Source organism: Pezoporus occidentalis, unplaced genomic scaffold, assembly GCF_034315485.1.
Source record: "Pezoporus occidentalis ecotype Australia unplaced genomic scaffold, CSIRO_AGI_Poc_V1 ctg185, whole genome shotgun sequence".
In the NCBI taxonomy this organism is placed as follows: domain Eukaryota; kingdom Metazoa; phylum Chordata; class Aves; order Psittaciformes; family Psittacidae; genus Pezoporus; species Pezoporus occidentalis.
Window position 1 is genome coordinate 2,061,663 of NW_026913693.1, and position 15,509 is coordinate 2,077,171.

Here is a 15,509-nt window from a genome sequence, read left to right on the forward strand (position 1 = left end):
AAAATCTGCAGCAAGGTATTTCTGCAATTGAATAAAGATTGGAGTTGGCCTTAAAGATTCCTCAGGTCCAAATTGTGGTTCCCGTTTGTTGTTTAGGTATGGTAAGGTAACCCAGGGCAGGTTTCATCAGACTAATGTTCAGGTTTTCTGTGAGAAACTAAGCTGTAGTTGGCTTTAGCAGGTACCGTAGAGTCCGGAAGTGTTGCTGGGCTGTAATACTGCCTTGTGCTAACTGTTTTAGAAGAGCACAGGTTTATAGGTATCTGTTGAAAAGAGCTGTGACCAAAAGGAGGCAAGTTTACCATTTGGGATTATCACCTCAGCTCAAGCAGTTCAGCTGAAAGAAGGGATGTGTACCTTTTCTTAGAACTCAATTTATTTCTCACTGAAACTTGTCCAATACTCTCCTGGATCCTTCTTGCTTCAGTTCATTGTCTGCAGCACTCACGCAGTGCTAACACCTGATCTGAGCTACCCTAATGTTTCCACAAAAGTACTCTTCAGCTCTTGTTTACAGAAAAGAACTTCCTGAGAGAGTTGAAAGCCTGGTTCTCAGCCTTGGATCAATACAGTGAGTCATTCACGTCTGATGGAGATGCTCTTGAGACTGAAAACTAAACTACTTTGTCTTCAGCAATATAATAGTTCTGAATGATGCTAGGAAGCACTCCAGCCTCACTGCTAAGCTGTCCCGTAAGAACATGCTGTTTCTGCTGGACAGCCTTTTTAATCTTTGCACATCTCTCACATAGCTGCAGAAGATAAGTTCCAAGATCCACCTTGATCTTTTTGAGGTGATGAGAAAAATGCTGGCCTGAGACTCCCAAAAGGAAGCTTTGTATGAGAACTGCTATAGTAAGTGTGCTACTTGTGCATAAAACAGGTTTAGTATTCGAAACACAGGAGCAACACCTTGTCCAGGGAAAACAGCACGCTTTAGATCTCTTCAAATGCTGAAGTACAGAAGGCAGAAGTCATCATGCAGAATGTAGGGACTGTTGAGATGTCATGTACTGCCATGTACTGCACAGAGAAGACTTAGCTGTTTACTTGGCTTTGATGCCAGAGATCATAGAAGCTAGTCTGACTGTGGTGTTAAGAGTATCCTGTACCTACAAATGCATACAGAGCAACACCCAAGTTTTTTGAAAGAGTAAGTGTGCAAATGAACAGAAATCTGGGTATACCATATTCAGTTGATAGTGGACCAACCTCCCCAGGGATGTGGTAGAATCCACACTGCTGGAGGTTTTCAAGATGCAGTGGGACAGGGTGCTAGATAATCTCATCTAGGCTCCCTGTCCCATGACAGATTGGGCCAGATGATCTTTCACGGTCCTTTCCAACCCATGTTGTTATGTGATTCTGTGAATGCGTTTTTAGATTTGTTCCTGAGACAGAAGGTAGAGAGTTTTATGAGGTTTAGAGAGATAAAGTCCATTGAAAACTGGTGTTAGCATGTAGCAGGGCCCTTTCAGCTGCAGAAATCATATTTTGGGGTTTTTTTGCTATTCATTTTTTTGCCATCTTGTCTGAAAACTTAACAGCGTTTTACCTGGGGTTCTTCAGCATCTGTAATGTCATTGGAAAGAACCAGCCGTCAGACTTGGGTAGGGCTAGTGCTTTTTTGGCACAACCTTTGCTTTGTTTGCATAAGACTTAATAAAGTATCAACATGTATAACATTAAAAAGCGTGTATTAATTACAGACGAAAGGGAAATGAGGTGTTATTAAGTGCTTAAGTGTCAAAGTGACAAGGCTGTGACTGAAGCTGCAGTCTTCATAGAAATCTTTCAACTGTGACTTGGTTTTTAAAGAAGCTTCTTGCACAGGGAGAGATTCAGGTGGCTTCAGCCAGTCTTTCCCTTGTTCTAGTTTTGCATTTGGCTAAGGAGGACATCAACATGCACCAGTATCAGAGTCCTCATTAAGATGCCGTAGTCCTACTAGATCAGCAGAATCACGTGAGCCTAGAACAATTCCTCCAGTGCTCAAAGCAAACTAAGGCTAAAGCTTCAGAGATGACCTGTAGGTTAGTGCATAGAGTGCTGTTACAAGCAGGATTTTCAAATGTTTCCTGCTGTGTGCCAGATGCAGTTTTGAATGTTTTCAGCTTTAGATTTATGGAAGCTTTGGGCTTTAGTTTATTTCCCAGTATCAAAATGTGTTCATCTGTATTGTTCTTTGTCCAAAGGATGCATTAGTTCTTCTGGAAAGAATTAACTTCATCTTCTTATTCCAGGATGATCCAAGCTCTGTGTTATCTGGTTCATAGTGTAGAAAGCAGAAGTTAACCTGCTCTTTATTCTGTAGCTGGCAAGTTAAAACTTCCCTTAGGTTTCAGCTTCAGTGTGGAGTTCTAGAAAATGGTAGGCATTTGGTGGGAGGATATTTGAAGAGACTCCTTAGATCTCTGCAGTATTTAGTCATCCCTTTAGTTTTTCCCTGCTAATTCTTACTTTCTAGGATTCTGGTTCACTACATAAATGAAAGCTTTTGGCAGTTCATATTGTGTATAAAAAAAGTACTGTAATTGGATGTCTGATTTTTAAATGTCAATACGATTCCCAATGCAAAGGGATTTTCTTCCTTTCTTTAATATGTATTTTGACTTTATTTGCTGCTGCTAGTATTTTGTATTAATATTCAGAATTAATCTGTATTGCCATTCGTGCTGATAGCAAAATGCAGAAAGAACTTTGTTAAGATGACTTAGAAAATATTTCAGCCTGAGAGACAGGATAAAAGATGAGTGTTTTTTTGGTACTTCCCTAACTTCATCCAGGATTTCATTTCATTCACCCATCTGGTCTCTCTGGAATGAATGCAGTGAACTTGATTAAAGGGAAAAAGGCTTATAATCGTGCCTCAGCATGCTGGCAGATCTGACAGTGCTTCTGCATCATTTTGGTCCTGCAATTTTAGTCTCTCACTGTGAAGCAGAGGATGAAGCATCATTCCATTAATACAACTCTGTAAATATGTTAATAAAAGTAGCTTTTTATAAAAAAAAAAAAAAGCTTTGCTATCTTTTATAAATAGTGCTTCTTTTTTTTTACCTTTAAGTAAAAAACAAGGTGTGACTATAAAAATTTACCTATTAGTTGATTTATTGTCTGAATTAGAAACAACTGTTACATATCTGCTGTGTAGGGCCTAGAACTCACAGCTTGTCAAAATCAATCTGAAGTGTTTCCCTGAATTCAGTGAGATAAAGAGTAGTGTGATATAATGTGAAGGCTCATATTGAAACCAATTGTAAAAATATTAAAATTGGTCTGGTTTTGAAAGATATAACCAAGAAAGAATGCACATTACCAGCAATTGTCCTTTCAGTCCTTAAGCTTCTGGAGTGAAAAATGGAGTTTTTCAAACACATTACTCAAACCAGATATTTTGGGCTGTATTTTTTATGTTTTTTTCTGGTCTACTAATAGCCAAATTGTGTAAAGACTCAGAAGTATTTTCAATTGAGCTGTTTGAATTCTTACTGTTGCACAGACAGGTATGGTGCGCTGTGATACAGCTGTGGGAACCCCCGACTACATATCACCTGAAGTTTTGAAGTCACAAGGGGGTGATGGTTATTATGGACGCGAATGTGACTGGTGGTCTGTAGGAGTTTTCCTTTTTGAGATGCTAGTTGGTAAGTGGTATTTCTTTTGCTCATCACATTATCGGTGAGTCTTAACTGTGCCCTCAGATGTACTTCACTGCAGGGGGTTGATTGTACTTCACTGTCTAACAGCTTCTGACTTTTGGGTGATGTTGTTGCTTTATTCCTGTTCGCTTTTCTCTCTGGCTGCTTTTTACTCTTAGGCGGCAACAGCTGTTTGCGTGCTTGCTGAGTGATTAGTTCCCTGACTCGGTTCAGCTTAAAACTTAATTCTTAGAATAGTTTTAACTGGGGTCAGCACCTCACCATCTCATGACCTCAGGGGCAGTACTGAGTTTTCAGCAATAAAGAGATGGGAAAGGAGTAGGAAGGGCACAACTGCCCTTCTCTCTTTCTCTTTTTTTCCCCCAGTACTAGCAATGGCTTCTATTAGGTGAAAACAACTGTGAAAGTATTGCTTGATTCTTTCTTTTATGCTTCAGTCAGGATTTTCCAGTAAAATACACTGGACTGCTATGGCAACTAACATTGAATATAATATGTTAAGTAGATGAGTCATCTGCATCTTAAAATGCAGTGAGGATCAGTATTATAGTCTGGTAGCAAAACACTGATTATAGAAGGATGGAATCAAGCATATAATTATTAAAAATCCAAATCAGCCTGTTCTGGGAATATTGCAGATTTGATATATCTGGTATCCTGAGCCAGGAAAGCTATTTGGATGTATTACAGAATCTCTGTGTCTTTCAGAATTAAGGCATTTTGACTTACAAAAAGCATGTTTTATAATTGTCTCTCATAAACAATTTTAGCAATAAATAAAGTTGTTCTGTTATTAAATATTTGACATAGCTGTCCAGAATGTTTTGTCAGTGTCTTATTTTTCCCCGTCCTTTTATCTGAGGGAGGATTCTCCCCTTCTGAGGAAAACATTTTTTAAAAAAAAAAAGCTTACGTACTTTATCCATATCCCCCACATTTCTAGAAAATATATATATATTGTTTGTATTTGTGTATCGCATTCTGCCTATGATCTTCTAAAACATTATGCTTTAAAGAAAGCACAGAAAGCATCCTGTTGTTATGGTTTTAGTAAAGACAGTACTAATGAAAATGGTACTGCTTTTTATTGTGCATTTAATTAAAAGCTAAAGTATAAGTCACAGGATGAATCTTAACGTTAATTCAGCGATTTAGGATCGTTCTGAAGTGTGTCCTAAATAAAAACTGTTTCTGAGACTAAAGAAGGTTTGGAATGAGGGAAACAGCAGTGAATGTCAGTGATCCCCTCCTCCAGTGTACTGATGTAGCAGCCAAATGAATTCACTAGAAGTCTAGATGTTTTAATTCAAGCTGGTGTGTCATAATGTCTTCTTTTGCCATAAAATGATAGACTAAAGGTAGGATTCTTGCATTTAGCTTTCAAAAAGACTATAAATGTGTTTTGTCCATTTGTCTGTGTATACATTTTTTCACATACTTAGCTTTTGACATTTTCAGTACCTTGTTGGAAGCATGGAGTCAGTATGCTCACTGCCCTCCCAGGTGATCCCTACCTGCGCACAGCACACGGGATGGAGGAAAGAGCCTAGCTCATGCAATTGATTGGTTGTTCACCTTCCTCATTAAACCTGTGGGTTAGCTGTGGGAAAGCATTTATGTAAAAGTTGCAGCCTCTTCATTACTGACTCGAACCATTTGTATATTCAAAATGTTGTCAGTTAACTTGAATGTCAGTTATCTTTATTGCTACTGATTCTTTTCAGTTGTCCCAGTTTTACCTATCTTAAGGATATTCCAAAGAAACTAGACTTAACTGAAGTCAATACTACAAATCTAGGGTTTGAGTGGGTGAAGAAAGTCTGTGATTTTAAATGCACCATGCCCACTGTGGGCACCCAAGCTAATGTAATTTGTCAGACAACAAGATTTATTAATATGGGTTTAACAGTGCAGTAACACACTTTGAAGGCTCCTGCTCAGAGCTGATTTGCCTTAGGCACCTCCAGGGGTAGTCAGAGTAGACCTACATGCCTCTGAAGCTTTGGTGGAGTCTTTTGAACAAATATGCATTAGCAAATCTAATGAGTTTCAGTCCATTATTCCCATGGAAGCACTTAAAGATGGGGATTTATCTGGATGTCAGCTGTCATGTAAATTAGAAACCACAGTGACAGTTTCCAGGTAGAACAAAAGATGTAGTTCACTGGGTAAAATTTTGGTAGTGGCATGCAGGATGGGAAATGATATAGTTTGTCACACAGGCATTTTAGAGAAGGAATATTTTTAGTAGTGTACATTACTTTGTCCCTTGTGTTCCCTTTACTGCTTGTGATTTTTCAGTAAAACATTATTTTAGGTAAAAGTGCTTATAGACTTTCCTTTATGTATTTGTCTTTTTCAACTTACATGACTTGAACATGACTCAAAATCCCAATCCATTTACTTTTCTTTTCAGGTGATACTCCTTTTTATGCAGACTCACTAGTAGGAACATACAGTAAAATTATGGATCATAAGAACTCATTACATTTCCCGGATGATGTGGAAATCTCTAAGCATGCAAAGAACCTTATCTGTGCCTTTTTAACTGATAGGTAAGTGTATGCATTATTCTGGTACTGGTTTTATTTTGGCTGGTAATTAGTATATATTGTAAAAATTAATTCCTTCCATTACGTCTCCTAATCTCTGTTCAGACCTCTTCTGCAAAGTCTACTACTCTCTAGTTTTTCTTCTGGAGTGTTTTTTCCAGGTATCGTGTTTTATTTCCATGAGCAGTTCTGACAGCTCCTGTTAACAACACAGTTTGTGCCACACAAATCCTTCTAATTGTAGTGTGTAATATGTAACAAACTTGTAAGATTGAAAGTGATTTGTAAGCTCCAGCGCAGGGACCAAATTGTTGTGCCCAGTGTTTAAGCAGGTGTTACTTTAAAAAAAGCAAATATTTTTGTAAAATAAGCATGTGTATACTGAATTTAAGCTTTCTTAGAATGTTTGAACTTTTTTTCATTTGCTTTGTGTTGCATTGACAAGTATAGCAAATTTAAGAAACCAGCAACGATACTGTTTTGGCTGTAAATAAATCCTAGAGGACGCCCATTGCAGAGCTGAGACATTTATTGATACTAAGCTGTGTAAGCTTTTTCTTCATGTAAACATTTACATTCTTTTTAATTCCAGAAAGCAGAGGTCGTCTTCGATTACTCTCATTTAAAAGAACATCACTGTAGGTCCATGGTTAACTTTGGATTGATGATGCGTTCTTATGCTTTCCTGTGGCCACCTGAGCTTGGTTACAGCAGAGCAGCTAACCTTTATAGAATGAGGGACTGGGGGAAAAAATTACCCTGTAATGGTTTTTGCATTCAGGGAGAGATTGTTTTCTCTGTTGAGCAAGGTTGCGGTTGCTCAGGAAGGATATGCTCTAACAGCGTTTTTCACCCTTATTAGCTGAAGGGTAGAGAGCAAATACGAGTAGAATTTAATAATGTAAATGTGGCGAGGTGTACTTCCACTACGTGTGTCCGTCTTCCTGTTTATATTAATACAGAGCTCGAGCAATTTATTTGAAACAGATGCCTTCTTTCAGTATGCGTGATCACTGCTGAAACACTCAAAGAAGGAATAAGCATTGACCCCATGATTTATTAGTACTTTTACACACATTGTTTTTATGTCCTGTTTTTGCAGATAGTTTTAAGAGAGACTCTTGCGGTCAAACTAAAAGTTTCTTGTTGCACTTAAGATTTACTTCACTGCAAATATCAGAAAAAGATATGTCAGGGTTAGTTACAGGGCAGAGGATGAAATTCTTAAGATTTTTATTTGAGTCCAGCTTTGAATAACTGTTCTGTGCAGTAAGTTAGACCTTCCTTCACTTGCGTCTTAAGGTCTGTCATGTGGTTTGGCAGACATGAAACGTCTGCAGTTCCTTTTCCCCTCAGGGGTGTTGGGGTTTTGTTTGTGTTCTTAGTTTTTTCTTAGCTTTTGCTTCAGTGCTCTCTTTCTTGCTTTACTCCCCACGTGGACATTTTAGCAGTCGTGGGGAGAGGGCGTGCTAAGAACCAGAGTACATTTTATATGAGAAACTACAGATCAGTGGTTGGTGGTTTTTGATTTGTTCTTAATTGGTTAAATTTTGTCAACCATTAATGTGATTAACACAGACAGTCTTTACTGAAAGTTTCTTTGCTGCTTATGCACAAGTCTGAAGTTAAATAACAAAAAAGTGCTGTTTTTCCTAATGTGAATTGTGCTTTAATTGCTGTGTTTAGGGATGTGAGACTTGGGAGAAATGGGGTAGAAGAAATAAAGCATCACCCTTTCTTCAAGAGTGACCAGTGGAACTGGGACAACATTCGAGAGAGTAAGTAATTTAGCTTTAAAGTTCTATTTTTATTCATTATTTATTCATTATTTGCAATTGTAGAAATGAAAACAAAACCAACTTTAGGCTGTATAAATTAAGTATTTTCTATTTACCAAGAATCTAGCTCAAACTCTGTATTTATCATTTGTATTATAAAACCTCATATCAGTAAGGGTTAGTAAATACACATTTTCTTGCTGGAATTATCCTCACTTTTATCATGCATTTAATGTATCTATTTCTGGCTTGAATGACAGAACTGTATGTTTCAGAATTCTAGATAAAAAAAAATTACATGTTAACTTCTGTTTCTTTGTGGCTTTTGATGTTTGGATTTGGTTTTTTGGTGTTTGTTTGGTTTTTTTTTTTGGTGGTTTTTTGGGTTTGGTTTGGGGATTTTTCAGTCTTATGGTAGTTAGGACAGTAGTTTGGCAGCAGTCTTGTCAGTTTTACTGCTTTTCTTTTAAGGCATTTTGAAGTTGATAGGTTTAGAAAGAAAAATGAGTATGCCAGTTCAGATTAGGAGCTTGATCATAACTTCTAAAGTGATGTATTTACTAAAGTTTCTTAAAATGTTGAGTGTATTTAATATTGTATTCATTAATGTGATTACCTTAGCAAATGCATTTTGTGCCTTAGATAATACGTGCATTAGGCAACCAATGTAAAAACAGATTTCTCTAGAAAAAATTGTTCACAGTAGTATTTACAGATCAACTGCATGGTTAATACGTACTCAACTCTCAGGACACCTTTATAGTATAGTCTTTTTGACATTATAAAGATACCTGTATATAGCAAGTGGCTGAATCTTGGAGTGAAGTTGATCTTTTCTCTCCTGTCATAGCTGCTGCTCCTGTTGTTCCTGAGCTTAGCAGTGATATAGATAGCAGTAATTTTGATGACATTGAGGACGACAAGGGAGATGTGGAAACCTTTCCGATCCCCAAAGCCTTCGTGGGAAACCAGCTGCCTTTTATAGGATTTACCTACTATAGAGACAATTTGTATGTGATACTTTAATATGCATTTGTAGAAATAGACCTGCAGATTTTTCTTATATCCTATTCTTTGTTTCACTCTAGATACATAGTTTATTCATTGAATTATATTCTTGTTCAATTGTGAAGATACAAAATGCAGAGTTGAAGCAGAAGATATCATTTGCTACTATTTTGATTATTTTTATAAACTTGAGTAAACACAGTTATTTTTTTATGCACAAAATTATATCGTTTCTTAAAGTCTTTTAGGCTTAAGATCCTAATACATATGTAATTTAGTTCTAAAATGGCTCTTTATTAGTAGCTTTAGTAAAAAGTTTACACGAGATAATACCGTGCTAGGACTCCACTTGAATAGTTAAGAAATAGCTGTCTTAATTAAAAAATTATGTTATGGATTTGAAAACATATGATATATTTCATTTAAGAAAAGATTCAAATCAGAAAGGTGCACTCACAATGAGATAAAACAAGCTTCTTTCTGAGAACAGCATTGGACAAATTAAGACTTGAGAGAACTGATTAAAATGAGTTGATTGGCAAGGCTTCCAGAGTTGTTCAAAACTTGAATAAGAGCTGGAGGGATTTGTTTTTGTTTTTGACAGGTTGCTAAGTGACTCTTCTCAGTCTTGCAGAGAAAATGAATCTGTGCAATCTAGTAAAAATGAGGTTAGTCCTTTTTTTTGTAAGTATTGATGGTATGATGTTTGTTAAGGCTGTTAAGAAAAGATGAAGTCTGAAATACATTTTCCAAGAAATTATTTTGGGGGGGGGAGGGGGGTGTTTGTCTTTTAGTGATTCTCAATAAAAATGATATTTTCTATTTACAGGACAGCAAGGAGGTAAGTACATTATTTGAATTCTGAAAGGAATGAAGAAGTTATATAAAAAAATAATTTATATGCGTGTGAAGTAGCTTAAATGTTTATTCACTGGTTGTGTTTTGAAACAGTTATACTCAAGTATTAAGGTACTATAGTATAAAGGTATATGAATACAGATTTTCTTCTCACATTCTTTTGGCATCTCAGATTTGTTTGGAAAACAAACATGTAAGGCTTTGTTTGCCACGAACAGCATCACTCTTGAGAACATTGTGAATTCTGGCTCCACACTTGTCTGAGTGATTCGTAACTGATTTGTTCAGAGTTAGGAAAGGTAAATCGTCACCTGCAGTGACAAAGAAATGTTTAAATCACGCTCTCAGTTGAAGTAAGTGTATGGAGAATGTTTATTGGGTTTTTGAAGGTTGATAATTGAATTTAAATTTGCAGATAACAGGAGAATGCTACAGAATTTTCATGTACTTACATCATTATGTTACTTAAACTTTTGTATTATTCAAATGTAGATAGTGTATTGTTAACATTTCTTAAAATTAAAACTCCTTTTCAAAATTTAAAAAATAAGTAAAGGAAATGAATGTATTGACCAGCATAAATTTAAATGCAAATGTTTACTAGACTCCATTTCTTCCTGTCATTGCTGAACAGATGAATAGTTTTAGAGTTAGAAACACACAGTGTGACATCTGTGATACTTGCTTTATGTTGTGATAGAAAATGATTTTTTTTTTTTAGAAAATTTGGGATTTGCCTTCTGTCAGTTTTTCTCACTCATTTTCTCAAACGATGAATCTCTGGTTTTGATGTCCCTTTCAGTGTCCCTGTTCTGGGACTCTTCTAATTGTAACAATTGTAAAGTGTTTAGAAAACCACGTTTTACATTTCATGCTTGGGGTTAGGGGAGAAGGGGGAATGGAGGAAAATAAATGCACTTGAAAGCTGAAGACATGAGACAAATCCAAAATTAATTATTTATAACTTATTTCGTAAATATCTGGGTACTTGACTCAGAATTTTTTAAATATTTTAATAAGCAAACCAAAGCATTCCTAAGCCTGAAAAGTGTTTGTTCGCTTTTGTATGTATTAGAGTAAGAAATTGTTCCTTATGCAAGGTCATTGAATATGCTTAGTAATAGTCGCTGAATATTGTCCAGTTTGGTCATGTGCCCCCCTTTTTGTTTTGTAATTTCATTTAGAAAAGACTATCCCCAGAATTCTGCTGCAGTGCAAAGTGTCTGTCTACAGAGAAGGAGTACAGCAAAGGGCCAGTAACAATATTCTTTGCAGTGGAAATTTTATGACTGACAATCTGTGACACATAATTCTGTGATGGTTAGATTTCATGCAGCATGCATCACATTTTGTTGCTATGGATCTGTATCTTTAAAAACATCAGGATTAGTACCTTGTAAAGATATAAGATTGAATTTTCCTCATGTTCCCTTTTTCTTGTTGTTTAATTGAATTGCACTCATTTTATGTGATAATATTTTTATATGTGGGCCGTGCTTTTTTGACATTTTGCACAGTTTCAGAAAAAGCTAAACAAGCTGGAAGAACAGCTCACTAATGAATTACAAGCCAAAGATGAACTAGAACAGAAGTACAGGTGAGACTGTTTTGACGTGTTTGGTGTGTATAAAGAATTTTTATTACACCTTTTGTTTTTGAATACTTGAAAGCATTTTAATCCATCTGGGGATTCCTGATCCTGCAAGCAGACCTCACTGTAAATTGCTGGATAATTCTTCCTACTCCTGTGACTACTGTTCTATTCTATTTTTTTCGCCTGAATGCTCCATAAGAATCTTTCTATTGTTTGAATGATTTCCCCAGTCCTTGAAGTTTCATGTGATTGCTGAAAATAGAGTATCTTACGTAAAATTAATGAGATAGATCCAAACATTCTGGTTTCTGTATAATCAGCAGGGTTTAAAAGTGCTTTTCAAATTTCTTCAGGTCTACTAATACTCGTTTAGAGAAGATAGTGAAAGAACTAGATGAAGAGGTAAGTCTGTAGTTATCTCTTATTGCAATTAGAACTTTAGTATTTGTGTGTGGCTTTTATCCTTAGGAAACAGCAAATTACTTCTGAGTAGCTGCTATAAATACACAAGCAATAAGTAATACTGGTTGATTTCATGGTATTCACAAGCATGAAATTGTTGTCACTGCTTAAATATTTTCATTATGATTTTTGTACTACAGCTGTACACCTATTTCCAGAATTCTTTTTTCACTGTGTTTCATTAATTTGGTGGACAGTGTGATATAAATATCCCATATAAGATTCTAAGAAGTGAAGATGTGAGAGCAGTGTTGCTAGAAGAGGAACGCCATTCTTTGCATTGTTCAGTGTCAGTAAAAGGACGCTATTTGCACCTTAGTGCTACTACAAATTTATCATATCTGTAATGGATGTGTACAATTTAATGTATCCATCCAGGCACAAGTCAAGACCTTACATTACATGTATGTTTCTGTGCCTCTGGATTGGCTGCTAGGCAGGTTTGCCAGATTTCATCAAATCCAAATGATCAGACAGTCTTGAAATTGTAGAAAAATTACGGCTATAGTTGTCCTGGGCTGTGTTTTTAGCGGGCAAATAGCCTGTGTCTTTCTCCATTACTAACTAAACTGAGCTGTCTTTTTTGTCATGTAAAGAATGCCTCTCTCCTGTATGCAGTTAGTGATGTTTATTTTTTAAATGTATCTAGATTACTTCAAGGAAGAATGTAGAGTCTGCAGTCAGACAGTTGGAAAGGGAGAAGGCTCTTCTTCAGCATAAAAATACAGAATACCAGCGAAAAGCAGAACATGAAGCAGATAAGAAGCGCAATTTGGAGAATGAGGGTATGTTGAACCATGCTTGAAGGGTTGTGCATTGATGTGGATTTTTAAGAGATAAAAGAATTATAGTTCAAATGGAAACTTTTTCATGAGAGTGATTTACAATGTTGAATTTTGTTCTAGTCAACAGTTTGAAAGACCAGCTTGAAGATTTGAAAAAGAGGAATCAGAACTCTCAAATATCCAATGAGAAAATCAATCAACTACAAAGACAGGCATGCCAACTTTATACTTGTGTATTTTAAAATAATAGCTGTTTGAAGTACAGATTTTGTTAGTAGAGAAGAGAACTGAAATGTGTAATGGAGTTTTAAATGCTGTTCATTCTTGTCATATTTTGGTGTTCAAATTTTGTAATCATAAAATATACTCCTTTTTATGTCATTAATTCATAAAATCTAGTATTCTGTAGTATCAATGGTAGTTACTGTATTTTAATTGTTTCTGAAGTATGTTTTTATCGTCTTTAGTTGGATGAAGCCAATTCTTTGCTGCGGTCAGAGTCTGATACTGCAGCCAGGTTAAGGAAGAACCAGACAGAAAGCACGAAGCAAATCCAGCAGCTGGAAACTAATAATAGAGAACTACAAGATAAGAACTGCCTGCTAGAGAATGCGAAACTCAAACTGGAGAAGGACTTTCTCAATCTTCAGTCAGCTCTAGAATCAGAACGGAGAGATCGAAGTCATGGATCAGAGATTATCAGTGATTTACAAGGTATTCCTGCAAATCTCAGGAAGATACTCCTTTTTTCTTGTTTCAGAAATAAAAATAAGGTTTGGTGATGTTACTTGAGCTTCAGATTGTGACTAGATCAGTATGCTGTTCTATACAATGTTACATAAGTGTGGACACCCATTTAAGAGAAAATTTGTAATAACATTTATAAAATGTTATTGATAATTTTTAAAATCACCCCAAAGGGAGTGACTTAATAGTCAGAATTAGAAGCTATTATGTTTGAAAAATTGTATCTCTGATCTAAACTATATCTCAAAGTAGATAAGTGCATTCTTTTTTCACACCCTGCCCAGACTCGTTGATGTTTTGGTCATTTTTAGGTCGAATATCTAGCCTCGAAGAAGAAGTAAAAAATGGAAAGAGTGCATTAGCCAAACTGGAAACAGAGAAGAGACAGTTGCAGGAAAAGCTTACAGATTTAGAAAAGGTAAGAGCACTTGTAAGCGAACATTGGTGTTACATTCTTATGGAATCTTGCAATTTGCGCTTTTATTACTTGAGACATGGAAATAAAATTATTCAAAATTAAGTCTTGTTTTCACTTTTTATTCTTTACCTTTGATTTTTTTTTAAATTGTTTTTGCAATTTGAGAAGTAGGGGAAAAAAGACACCATTTCCCTTATAATCGTAATACGTTATACTTCTGTGTAAAAACATATATTTCAGTGTATAGCTTAACAGTGCAAGATTTCATCTGTTGGGCATTTTTTTAAATTCTCAATACTGCCAAAACCAAAAAAGCTTTTGCTACTTTTTTTTTTTTTCTGACAAATTTATCATTGAAACAAAAGTATTGAAAAAGTCCTCCATAAACTCAAGTCTCTGGGCTACTCTTATTACAGAATGTTGGTTGTTAAAGCAATAATTCTGTAATTGCAGCTGGGTACAACTGGGGATGTTGTGCATTTTTTGAGCACTTTGCCATCCATAGAAAAACATTTGTAGAAAGGAGTTCTCAGCTCCTTAGAGACTGAGCTCTTTTCTTGGCATACATCCAAGCAGCATGTAAGTGTGGTCCAGATTTTTGTCTTTAACCTGATGTCTATATTTAATGTTTTATTTTAATATAATTTTTTCTTTAACAGGAAAAGAGCAACATGGAAATAGATATGACATATAAATTCAAAGTTATGCAGCAGAACCTCGAACAAGAAGAAGCTGAGCATAAAGCCACAAAAGCACGATTAGCAGACAAAAATAAGATCTATGAATCTATAGAAGAAGCAAAATCTGAAGCCATGAAGGGTATGTTTTTTACATCGCAGTTGGACTTAGGTGTAAATGGTGCAAAGTAGATAATACAATCTTTTGATGCTAGTGAAAGCCTAAGTGTAGGCTTTTTCTCTTGATTCCCTTACTCTTTTAAATGCAGTTAGTATGGTGAAAATCAGTTGTAGCCCCTTTGTTAGCCCCTTTGCTAGGTTAAAGACACACTGGTTTAGTCTCAGAGTGAAACATTCTGTTTCACACTCCACTAATTCATTTTCTGTGCTAGTGCGTGCTGAATTAATTTTTCTTAAATTTATATCACTAAAACTGCTTGAAACATTTTTGTTTCAAGTTTATCAGTGTTCTTAATCAGCGTACTCACACTTTTTTGTGTCTTCCTAAATAAATGTCAGCAACATAATGATTTAAATATGTAGACGAGATAGGGGTAGTGACCGTGCATATTGTGGTGCAATATCATGACAATTGGAATCCCTTGGAGAAAGGGATAATTACAAGTCCAGAAGATGGGTCTTACTTTTGAATTAAATGGGTTATGTTTCTTGCAGTTACTTAAAATGGTAACTACAGATCCTGTCCTTCCAACAGCAGAGAATTCACAAAAACTGTGAGCATGCAGATGTTCAAAAGAAGCAAAAATGATTCGGTGATAATGGCTGAATCACTTGCAAGATCAGCTTCCTGAGCAGCTTTCAAATTATCGTAGTCAAATCAATACTTCAGTAGATTTAGATGGATTATTTAAAAAATCCACCCTTTTATCCATCTCAGATTTGCTGCTGTTAAACTGGAAGTTATCTTGGAAGTCAAAGGCAGGAAGTGGCTATCGGACAGGAGTGCT

At 35.9% G+C, this 15,509-nt stretch overlaps 1 protein-coding gene across 3 annotated transcripts in view; it reads left to right on the forward strand.

Moving 5' to 3' along the window:
* Positions 1–15,509, forward strand: part of ROCK2 (Rho associated coiled-coil containing protein kinase 2) — a 102,468-nt gene that overhangs the window by 66,687 nt on the left and 20,272 nt on the right. For all 3 annotated transcript variants that reach the window (XM_062615899.1, XM_062615900.1, XM_062615901.1), the window contains exons 6-17: positions 3,503–3,647; positions 6,079–6,217; positions 7,901–7,992; positions 8,843–9,002; positions 9,605–9,668; positions 11,376–11,455; positions 11,806–11,854; positions 12,564–12,699; positions 12,820–12,911; positions 13,167–13,413; positions 13,758–13,864; positions 14,524–14,683. In XM_062615899.1, the coding sequence (XP_062471883.1) occupies positions 3,503–3,647; positions 6,079–6,217; positions 7,901–7,992; positions 8,843–9,002; positions 9,605–9,668; positions 11,376–11,455; positions 11,806–11,854; positions 12,564–12,699; positions 12,820–12,911; positions 13,167–13,413; positions 13,758–13,864; positions 14,524–14,683 (1,471 nt within the window). The remainder of the gene's footprint in view (positions 1–3,502; positions 3,648–6,078; positions 6,218–7,900; positions 7,993–8,842; positions 9,003–9,604; positions 9,669–11,375; positions 11,456–11,805; positions 11,855–12,563; positions 12,700–12,819; positions 12,912–13,166; positions 13,414–13,757; positions 13,865–14,523; positions 14,684–15,509) is intronic.